The sequence below is a fragment of the Bactrocera latifrons genome, unplaced genomic scaffold (assembly GCF_001853355.1).
Source record: "Bactrocera latifrons isolate USDA-ARS-PBARC rearing strain unplaced genomic scaffold, ASM185335v1 scaffold_159, whole genome shotgun sequence".
In the NCBI taxonomy this organism is placed as follows: Eukaryota; Metazoa; Arthropoda; class Insecta; order Diptera; family Tephritidae; genus Bactrocera; species Bactrocera latifrons.
This window is the reverse complement of record NW_017535063.1, coordinates 645705-658035: the sequence shown is the minus strand read 5'-3', so window position 1 is coordinate 658035 and position 12331 is coordinate 645705. Positions and strand designations below refer to the sequence as shown.

The following is a 12331-nucleotide window of genomic DNA, read 5'->3' as shown; positions in this document are numbered from 1 at the left end:
CTCTTGCAGCTCTTAAAGACAATATTCGTCAAGAATGTGARGACCTATTGCCGGAACTTCTGGGCAAAGGGATGGAAAATGCCATAAAAAGGGCTGAAGTGACAATCAACTGTGGCGGCGGCCATTTACATGATATCATATTCTCGATCTGACGTAAAAAAATTAAACAATTTTGTTTTAAGTTTTTAATTTTCCAGAAAATATCGGAAGGTAATTTATGCGCCACCTGTAATAATTTTTTTTTTAAGTTTTTAACTTTCCAAAAAATATCGTAAGGTAATTTATGCGCCACCTGTAATAGTTGTGAAATAATTCTAATTAATATGATCTTTTGCTTAGATATGGAAACTTAGTGGTTCTCCTTGATTACCAAGGCGGCCGATTTCCTTGCCAAAAACACGACAGTAAGTTTAACATTGCATGCCGAAAACAGAACTCATCAACCACTCAATACTTAACTCCCACTCAACGCATTCGTCGCCAGTCGCTTTAATTAAGACACCCACTAASAGCTGACTACCGGCACTAACTTACCAACATTGTGGGCTTGCATACGTTAGCAGCTAAATCTAAATATTCTGTTAGCTTCTTACTCACAGATTATAACCTAGATACATTTTCATACACCACTGATAACCTCATTCCTTCTTACAATCAGTTGTTGGCTGACGTTCGCGGCAAGAAGTCGCAATTACATTTGATAAAATTTTCATATAAAACAATAGTAGTCCAAAAGTCATCTACAAGTATACATTTCATTGCACTGTTGTGATATTTATTTACAACAAAGGAAAAAGTATTTTTCACATCCATCAAAATCCATTCAAGTTGTTAGGCAATCAGTGATGCTGCAGGTGTGAGTTGAGCTGTCCAAAGTGTCTGCAGTCTGTTGTGGAGACTTCTAAATTGAGTTCAAAGATAAGAAAGTGCAGCTGATAAGCAAGTGTTTGGATATAAATTTAGTTTTTAGAGTGAGACAAATTCTTTAGATAAATAAGTTGTTTATAAAAGCATATGTTAAGTTTTGAAAAGTGATCATCGTAAACTAAAACACGTTTCTTCCATAAAGTGTCGAACGCTTTGAATTAAATATATGAATATTCTTGATATTGTGACAAAAAAGTTACTTGAACTTCCAAAATGTACGAAATTCCGAGTAATTTGTGTTTGGAGTGGAAGAACCTCAATTATCATGTGCCATCGAATGAACAAAGTAATTATACATTTTGGCAAGAGTGCCGAAAGGTTAAGGAACTACGCATACTTAAAGACGGTGAGTTTAAAGTAAACGGTATATTTATTAATATCTTAAATTAATTTTATCTAAGAAAGTGTTTTGTGAAATATATAAAACAGTAGCAATCTCAAATTTGTATATATTTTTTTTAATACAGGCTCAAGTTCTTACGTATCTAAAAGCTTTATACAAAGTATTAAATAATCCAGTAGTCTATTTATGGAATTAAAATTATAATCTCTTCTTTTGTATACTACCCAACATTTTTTTCAGAAAATGGTATGTTTTACCAAACCGTGCCATTTTTGTAGCATACATTTAGGGCTGCAAGTTTTGAGTTAGAAGTAGTAGTATCAGGTATAGGCCAGATGGCTTAGCTGAATTGTCATATGCCCATAATGTTGGCTTACTGACTTATACTTTTAGAAAATAGCTTAAGGGCTTACATGGGTTTCCTCGGGTGAAAAATAACCTTCTTCAAAATGTTTTTTCTCATATAAAAAATTAAATACTTCATTCGAATTTTTTATTGCTACAAAACAACAAAGAAATTCTGAAATTTCTAAAAAAAAAAAATATTTTAAACTCGCCCATTGCGACGCCATTTCCGGTGACCCCTCCGAAGAAAGGTGCGTCCGCGTTGGCAGGATAACCCCTTATAGGATCATCTAAAGTGAAAAAATATGAGTTCTAATTAAAACCTCAACTTAGAATTTGGACGAAGGAAAAAAAATTGAAAATCGGATTTTTGGCAGACATTTTTACAAAAAAATTAAAATTTCAGTGAAAATTTCGCGAAATTTTTTTTWTTTTTTCAAATAGTTGTWATCGAAAAAAATTCCTTGTCGAAGTCTTTAGGAATTCTATTTCAAAGACCTTGTGAAACAGAAATATTTTAATTTCACCTGCGTCACTTTTTCTTCTATTTTTGGTAATGAAATATATTTTACGACTTTTTTTATCTCTCCTATGAAACTCCTTTAGTTTTTAACGTCACTCCCTCGAATGATTTTGGTATTTTATCAAATATGTAAGTATTTGTGAAGTAATTTTCCGGTTAAATAAGTGCATTGAATTATTATATATAAAGAATTTTTATTTACTACTAAACAATTAAATATTATTTATGAAACTCAGTGCTAATTTATTTAACTGTTTACAATATCTCAATATAGTCAGTGGCCATATGAAAACTGGCAATTTAGTTGCCATATTAGGTTGCAGCGGTGCCGGCAAGACCACACTACTTGCCGCCATATCSCAACGTTTGCGAGGTAATTTAACCGGTGAAGTTGTATTGAATGGCGTGGCCATGGGGCGAGATGAAATGACGCGCATATCGAGCTTTTTACCGCAATTTGAAATCAATGTGAAAACATTTACAGCGTACGAGCATTTATATTTTATGGTAAGTAACTGGGGGTGAAACTGTACACATGCTATATGAATACACATACCATATATCTATATAGTTGGTGAAAAGCTCACCGCATACTAATTGGATTGTGAATACCTGTTGCTATTGTTCTCTCACACAAACATGCTCTCTCCACCCCTACAGTCACACTTCAAAATGCATCGTAAAACGACGAAAGCACAGAAACGTCAACGTGTCAACGACCTATTACTCGCTTGTGGCTTACGAGATGCGACCCATACGCGTATTCAATCGCTTTCGGGTGGCGAGCGCAAACGGTTGAGTCTGGCCGAAGAGGTATACATACTATTTACATAGATACAGCTTACGAGTCAGAGATGGAGTACAAAAATAAACGATAATATTTACGCACTTGTAGCTTATCACCGATCCACCATTCATATTTTGTGATGAACCCACCACCGGTTTGGATAGCTACAGCGCATACACGGTAATTAAAACGCTACGTCATCTATGTACACGTCATCGCGTTACGAAGCATTCACTCACKTCGGTATATGGCGAGGACTCATTTGTTACGCCACCCAGCAGCAGTGAGCAAAGCACCAGTAATTCCATTGAAATGGAGGTGCTGCAATCCGATGAGAATATTTTCGACTCGATTAAGGAGATACCCACATTAGGTGTGCTTAACAATAGTCCCAATGGGCGACACAAGAAAGCTATCATCTGTTCCATACACCAGCCGAGTTCGGCTGTCTTTGAACTCTTCACACACATTATACTAATGGATGCGGGACGTGTTGTATATCAAGGTAGCACTGATCGTGCTTTTCAGTTTTTTACCAAGTAAGTGAGCTTTTGTGTGGGAGGATAGGTTGACAATTTCAATGTCATAACTAATATTTTGTATGTGTTCTTCGTTTGTCAGTTTAGGTTACGTGTTACCGCAAAATTGCAATCCAGCCGATTTTTATTTGAAAACAATATCTGATGCGCACACACACGGCAAGGACGGTGAATTGGTCAAAGCGAAATATGAGAATGAGATATGGGGTCGGTATTCGGGAAGTTGGTTGTTGGCGCGCTCGTACAGTGGCGATTATTTGTACAATATTACAAATTTGTGAGTATGACACTTGATTTAAAAATACAATTACAATTGAATGTTTCTAAAGAAGGAGTTACATGGGTTGCCACGGGTAAAAAGCAGCATTTTTCAACAATTTTTTTCTCATATAAAAAATGAAATATTTTATTAGAATTTTTCATTGTTACAAATATACACCATTAAAAAAGAAATTTTGAAATTTTCGGAAAAAGTATTTTTAACTCGGGCATTTCGACGGCACTTKCGGTGGCCCCTCGCCCACGTTAGCAGTATAACTCCTTACAGAGTCATCTAAAGTTAAAAAATACTTGTTTTTAGTTAAAATCTTAACTTAAAACTTGGACCAAGGAAAAAAAAAAGTGAAAATAGGAATTTTACATTTTTACACGAAAATGAAAATTACTGTGAAAAGTTCGCGACATTTTATTTTTCCAAATAGTTGTAATCGAAGCAAACATCCTTCGTCCAAGTCTTTTGTATCTAAAGGCCTAAGTAAAATTTCATGCAGACCGGTTGAGTAGTTCTGGACAAATCTTGACAATCGACTATAAAAATACTGTTTCGAGAAAAACKCACTTAGCCTAGCTAGCCTCGAGCRTACAAGTTCTCAATTCTAAGTCTCSGAAACTATTATTCGGATCAACTTGAAAATATAGGACAATATTCTWGAGATATTTTAGAATTTCCTAAGAGAATAAAAAACTTGATTTTTTTMAACCCGTAAACCCATGTAATCTTTCTTAAAAKACTTGCGAATATTTGCAAACGAACATGTTTCGATAAATTATCGACAAAAGCTTTGTTAAGGGTCGAAAATGTTACCGTATACCTTCAAAGACAAATTTATAAGATCTAAGGTCTCTTAAAGATCGCTCAATTTAGTTCGATTCTCTTGAATTGAGCTCATAGCATAAGGATGATTTGGCTAATAGAACCATAAAAGCAAAAAATACCTATCCTATTGAATATCAGTAGACCTCATTTTCGTTTCGATAAACATTGTGACAAAAAAGTAAATAAAATGAAAATTATTTAATTATTCAACGATTTTTTCAGTCCTGGAAACACTTTTCCTATGCACTTTTTGRAATGGCCTTCAGCTTTTTCAGCGAATTTTGTTCTATCATTTCGATCGACTGAAAACGTATTCCACGGAGCAGCAATTTCRGTTTGTGGAAGAAGAAAAAATCACACGGAGCTAAATAGCATACCTAACTGCAATACTGAAATAAATAAAATATGGGTCGAAATCTTAATGGTCGGCAGATGACTGTTAAAATTTTCATGCTAAATCAATATTTATCTCTATATGAAAAAGAACTTTTTGAGACCTCTACATTTATTTCACTCCTTTCGAGAACAATAGATGAATTAAACTTGATGAACTTGGTATAATTTCTACCTTTTCTCAATATTCGAACCTTTTGAAACTTTTTCGAATCTTACATATACATACTTTAAATTTAATAAAATATATCAAGTTGTAACTTTGTCAACGCATTAACTAATATTTTTTTAAAACTCCAGCAAAAAGATTCGCTGGATCTTCCAGGTTTATTTGCTTCTAATTCGATTCATAACAGATGATAGTCGAAATATAAAGCGTGGCTTTATCTCACTGGGACTCTTCATGGTATTAGAAAATATATTTTGCGTTACAAACTGTTCTATAATGTTGGAATCTCCTTTCAGATAACCTCAGTGACATTGGCCATCATGTACTCCGGCGTGAGTGGTCTGACGCAGACATCGGTGCAAGATATTGGTGGCTCCATATTTATGCTGTCCAGTGAAATGATATTCACTTTCTCGTATGGCGTGACCTATGTCTTTCCCAGCGCACTGCCGATTATGCGACGTGAAGTGGGTGAAGGCACTTACAGCCTCTCAGCCTACTACGTGGCAGTCGTATTGTCCTTCATACCAATGGCTTTCTTCAAAGGTTATGTCTTCTTCTCTATTATTTATGGCACTGTCTATTATGCAAGAGGATTTATGTTATTTTTGACAATGGGACTGGTCTTGGGTCTCTCGGCTGTTACGGCTACCGCGTATGGTCTCTTTCTATCAAGCTTCTTTGAGACCGATACCATGGCTACGGAATGTGCCGCACCTTTTGATTTGATATTCTTAATATTTGGTGGCGCTTACTACAATGTGGATTCCATACCGTATCTAAAATATTTTTCTTTATTCTTCTATTCCAATGAGGCTTTAATGTACAACTTTTGGATAAATGTGGATGAGATTGGTAGGAACGAATTAATAAATTATATTTGTAATACAGTGTGAGTTGGAGCTCAAAATGTATCTTTGTTTTTCAGTTTGTCCAGAAAACCTGGATCATCCCTGCGTGCAAAATGGTGTTGAAGTCTTAAAGCGTGGTTCTTTCAAAACTGCCGAGTACACTTACTGGGTGGATTGCTTGGGTCTTTTGGGTTTGGCTGTCGCCTTTAATGTAGTGGCTTATTATTTTATAAGAAAGTACGTAAAGAGAAGTGGTTACTATTAGAAAAATTAGTGAATTTTATAGGGACATTTGTTTGACAATAATTATGGAATATAAATAACTGAATGAATTTATTTTGAAACTCTATTATTATTGTATTATTATAATGAGATTTCAGGTATCTTAAAAAAATAAAAATACTAACCAATAGGAAATACTTTTTGATATTGTACAATTATATAATCATTATATGTATTTATATGTATATACATATATGTATGGTATATTGGCTCTTGTCACTCAAATATGTTCGATTTCTCTTACTTTTTGAGGTTAAGGACTATTGCACTAAAGTGAGAAAAGTCATTGTTCACCACTAAGCTTAATTTTCCACAAACTCTTGGAAACTAAAATGCTCGCTGCAACAAGGAGCAAAATTTAATTTGATTTCCATTCCTCAGCGCTGCAACTATTCATCTGCCACGAAACTAGCGGTCGTGGTGCAAGCTGAACTTCCAATTTAACTGAAATAAGTGTTTGAGTTGCAACAGTGTGACTAACTAAGTTTTTAGTGGAGCTGTATGATTGCGTCTATGAAGAATAGTTAGTTCGATGAAAAAAGTATACAAAAAAGAAAATTCATATTTCTAATGAATGTTGTTAGTGTTGTTATTACCCATTTGCAGCGAGCTAAAAAGTCAGCGTGAACAAAGTTTGCAGACGTTATCGATTCTTTGTGCGTCTGAATGAAAACAAACGAAACAATGAAACGTTTTAGAATATGAAAATTGTATAAATTTCTAGCTCAGCAAGTAGCATTGAATTCTTAATATGTACGTATATAGGGAACTAACTTTTCTTTATTCATGGATGCACCATGTAGGGAAAATCTAAAGTTTGTGTAACCAGGGGCGATGAGTTAGTCGAATGCCAATAATCTGAGAGATGACAAATCCTTGTTCGAAGATGCGGAGTAGATTCTTGACTATCATATTTTCTAGAGATTGCGGCACTTCATTACTGATGATATATTTAATCTAGACAGAAATGTTTTGTTTTAGAATACTAGGTGCTGCTTTTCGGACCAATACCGCATAATTCTAAAAATTTTATAGTTGAGAACAAAGTGTCTAGATGATACCAACGCGCTTTTCTTTTTACCACTTTATCAATTCGCATTCGATAAGTTATGTAACCTCTTGCGCTCTACTTTAGGTCACAGCCACGCAAGTCTTGATTTTTGATCAGCGCTTGCCAAGCTGAGAGGTCGGTAGATCCAGCGCTAGAGCACAAGAGGATAACGAAATATCATTTCGGTGCTAGTTTGATCAAATTGGGGTAACAATAACCTCTTTAGGAAGCTAACCATTTCAGTGATTCCGTAGGAGAACCTCAGAGAATAGTTGTCTGGTGGGGAGGATGATTTTTCCGCTTAAAATTATTTTAAACCCAAAAATCAAAGAATGATCTCTCCCCTTTAAACAAATAAACCGAAACCAACAATTTCCTGCTGGAAACCCGCAAAGCAATCCATGTACGTAAATATAAAAGAATACATTTATTACTTATGCTTTTACATTTACATATGTATATATCCATGTACTCGCTTTAGTTTACAAATACATATTCTTAGCACAATATGCTTTCTCCAATAAAAGTACAAAAGCAAACGACTAAACTTTTCCCTGTGTCAATGAGCAATCCGACTACTTCCATTCGAATTCAAACTAACATAACTCAAAGAGTGTCTCTATGCTAAGGAGCATACGGCCAACGAGAAGAAATCATCTTAACCAAGAAGCTGCAACTAAAAATTACTAACACCAGTGAGCCCATAGCAACATCGACAGCGCACACTAATACGAATATCCTTGGAACGTAAGGATAATAAACTGGGTGGGGGTACTTCGCTTACATGGCTGAGTCGCTTAGAGAATCGAAATCTGCACAAAAGGTCCTTCAACTATACATATGCTCATATATAATATGGTATAGAGAATAAATGAACTTTCGTCTGTATGATTGTTATTGTGCAAAAAGTTTGTGACCTCTCCGACGCCTTGCTAGTCTTTGTTAGGCAACTAGTAGTGAAGACTAGCAGAGTATAAGCAGAAATATGTATCGGTTTCGTAGATACATTAGACTGGTGAGGAAATAAACAAAATTTTCAATATTTTAAAGGTTAATAAGATAAAATATTCGAGTTTCTAGGAAGCTGAAGGTCATTTGCGCAGGCTAAGAATGAAGCTCAAACAATTTTTATCTCTGAAACTCAAATATTAGCCATTCAAAAGGCTTGAACTGGAATACTGACGGACTACTAGCTAAACTAGCTAAAACACTCGTTCGAAATTCCTTTGGACCGTGCAAACAATACAATACAGCTTGTAATGAAGTAGAAAGAGACTATTTTGAATAAAATGTATTGCATGACGAAAAATCTTGTCGTTAGCAAGTTGTTAAAGTTGTATGGAGGAGGGTGAGTTGGAATTCAAACATTTTCTTCTTCATGCTCTAGTCCTTGCAAGACTGAGGTTAAAGCATCTCGGTAGTATTAACTTGGGAGAATCGGGAGACATAGCCGAAATTGAATTAGGCTTCTCAACAAATGTTTGACAAGCTCAAAGCGCTTTGTAGATTTGAGGGGGTTTTGTGATCAATTATATAGGTGTTTCAGATACCACAACGAATCGGCGTTCTAAACTCTTCAAGAGAGATTATTGTTAAGGTCGACCTAACCTTATTTTTATTTTGCTTATAGAACTTCAAAAATCCTTCATAATTTTCGAATTCTTCAAAGTACGAATCTTTGATATTCCAATTTTCTAATACCTTTATAATTATTTTATTTTTGACATTTTATAAAAATTATTAAATAAATATTTTTTGTTTTCTGATATCAAAAATTTGAGTAAAAAAAATTGTCTTATTAGAAGTTTAAAATTGACCAGCATCTTCAACAGTATTTTTCGACCAGCCTAATATCATATAGTTATAAACGTGGGATCTTATAAGTTTGTATGTACATATATATCTATGTACTTAAAAGTGTTTCATCTACAAATAAATATAAATGAAATACGAATATTTCAAATTGTTCTGTTCACATTCTGTGCTGTTTTGAAACTGAACTCAGTTTTTCAATTATAACTTTGATCGAAAAAGGACAAAAGTACATTACTRTAGTGTTGATTCTTATGCAATGTGACTACACATAGTAGTACATGTTAGCCAAACAGTTATTCGTTTACCATACTTGATTCAATGTTTAAGAGGCTGGATGGTTGATGCGTTTAATTGTTGTAGTAAGCTGTGAAAGTTATTTTTAATACTTTGTTGAATTTTGTGTAATTTTATCATAAAGTTTGTAATGAATTCGGTAGATCGGAGGTCTTATTTCAAAAATAATGGTTAGTTGGGTAAATGCTGTCGCAAATTTTGAGTGATTATTACACAATGCATTGAAATATAAGATGTAGCGTCAGGCATATTGATAAATCCGTATSATATGCGGAAATCATTATTATGAAATAACACTACAGATTGTCGTGAAATACCCAATAGAATGGTCGACTTAGTAATGAATATTTTGGATATGTACAGCTGCTGTCTTACGCCGATCAATATTGATCATTGGCCTCACATCTACGCTTCTTTTTCACTGTCATAACTACGAAGTCGTAGATAATTTCCTCTATATTGGAACCAGTATTAACAGCAACAACAATGTCAGCCTCGAAATCCAACGCAGAATAACTCTTGCTAACGGGTTCTGCTGTATAGGTAATTGCGTAAAGTTCTCTCTCGACGAACAAAGACCCCGTCCTGCTACATGATGCAGAGGTATAGACGATGACAACATGTGGTATAGTTCAGCGAATTAAGAGACTGCGGTTAAGCTAGCTAAGTCATGTTGACCGAATGGATGAAAACACTCCAGCTCTGAGAGTATTAGCCGCAGTACCCGTCGGGGGAAGMAGTAAAAGATGAAGSTATCCACTTGATTGGAAATACCAGGTRGAAAAGGACCTCGTTACCGTTGAAATCTCCAATTGGCGCCAAACAGAGAAAAGGTGCTAAAAATATGAAATATCTGCTAGTATCATGCATAGTGTTATGGCTGCAAGGTCTAAAGCAGAATACACGGCAAAAGTKGAACTGAGAAACCGAATCGGTAAGATCAAGAGAGACAAAACCTTCGAATTTTAAGAGAACTTGCAATTAGAGATGTCGAAAGTTTTTCTTTRAAATAAACTCGAAGAAGGATAAATCTTCGGACTTTAAGGAAATTCTTGGGYTAGAGCTTTCAAAAGATATTTAATGAATTCACATATTATTAAACTTGCATTTTAGGGAAATCTTGAGTTTTGAGTTTCAAAAACTTATCTCTAAAATATATAGTTTTCAAAGAATCCTCCCATTTTGTACTATTTTTCCTTGTCATAAAAGTATAAAGTGGAGAAGTCAAACTAGCTTAGGAAAGATCAAGGCGGAGTCCGCTAAATTAGGTTATAGGAGCTTCACATAAGCTAAATTAGATCGGGCAGGTTTAAACTAATTCGAAACATGGATTCATTTTGCTTAGAAAAAAAATTCTAATTAAAGCTCAGTAATTAAGCTTTCATAGCACCTTCATTCAAGCGATCAGTATAATATAAAATATTGGCAGATTTGCACATTAGCATTCATTCTCTTGTCAAACCTTTGACAAACGAGCACGACCTACAATCTCTACACATMCAAACRTACATACATRCATGMATACATATTTACACAGTTGCTATAATTYCATTTTGTGCATGCAATGGTAGACAGAATGTTGCTAGTTTACAGCTGCATAAATTGCCAGCAACATGCCGTGCAACAAATGCAACAAAAATATGTAGGCTAAGAAATGATCATGCAAACATACATACATACGTATGTAGTTGAAATGCATTGATGCATACATATGTCTGTAATAACATTGAACACGTGCTGCTGCTCCAATCGCCAACARTGTTGTTCTTGCTGTTGTTGTTGGTCAAATCGCGTTCAGCGCATTCGTAAGAATTTCGGAATTTCGTCTAGTCKATTATTGTTATGTCATGTTTTTGTTTTTGCATTTGCTCCCATGTCTGCCGGTGGGCCTCTATAYTGTTGGAACCAGTTTGTTGTTGCGCCTGCACTGTTGGGGCATGCATGCGCTGACGGTGTGTGGGTGTGCGTGTCGCTGAGTCATTGTCGCGTTGCGAATTTTTCAATTCGTTGATTTTTATTTTGCCGGTCTTTTGGTTATATTATATAATCGTGTGATTGTATGTCTATTTGTAGTTGTTCGTATGTACTCGTTGTAAAATGCGTTTTTCTTTTCTACTTCTTTCGTGTTTTCAGTGCTCTTCCAGGTAGCGTACACAGAGGTGTGTTAGGTATATTTTCAATATGCTAATTTAACTTTATATAAAATATTCGTTTCTTTTTTCCTAAATAGTGTTATGTACCTCTCTTTGAAACGATCTATGTTAGTACTAATACTTATACATAGATGAAAATATCAATAAAAAATATAACTTTTCCAAGTTCTACTATACCATACTACTAAATAGGAAGAGAAAAATTAATGGTTCCATGGAAAAATAAAACCTTCTGYATTCAGATACTACTGAGCGTACTATTCCAGCACTCAGTGAAGAAAATATATCATTCGTTGCTGGGAGTGTACGGTCGAGAGTCGATTCGGCGGCGTTTGTAGCAACTCGAACTGACGTATGGAACGATTTGGCGCATTATACGTCCAGATCTTAAATTGAAAGCATACAAATTACAGCTTGTACAAGAACTGAAGCCACTCGACTTTCCCAATCTCTGCGCTCTATGGGCTCTTGAAAAGTTCCAAGCAGATCYAACGTTTTCGAGCCAGATTGTGTTCAGCGATGAGGCCATTTCTGGCTCAATGGATATGTAAATAAGCGAAATTGCGCTATGCGGACAATCCCTCCTTGGATCAGGTTTTGGAACAAAACATCACGCGTGTTATTCGCCAGTTGCCAGTGGAAATTATTGAACGAGTCATCGAAAATTGAACTCAACGGATTGAGCATCTGAGACGGAGCCGCAAAAAATTAAAGTTAAAGAATGTTCTTGCGAATGATAATAAACAATCTCCATTAAATATGA

General features: G+C 35.1%; 1 protein-coding gene across 1 annotated transcript; it reads left to right on the top strand.

The window, feature by feature from the left end:
• The first annotated feature begins 676 nt into the window (after window positions 1–676).
• Window positions 677–6347, top strand: LOC108966313 (protein brown). Its single transcript, XM_018929153.1, has 8 exons — window positions 677–1273; window positions 2413–2645; window positions 2799–2951; window positions 3034–3464; window positions 3547–3741; window positions 5254–5359; window positions 5419–5977; window positions 6051–6347. Exons 1-8 carry the CDS (start codon window positions 1141–1143, stop codon window positions 6236–6238), a joined length of 1998 nt encoding a protein of 665 aa, XP_018784698.1. The 5' UTR covers window positions 677–1140; the 3' UTR covers window positions 6239–6347.
• The last annotated feature ends 5984 nt before the right edge of the window (window positions 6348–12331 follow it).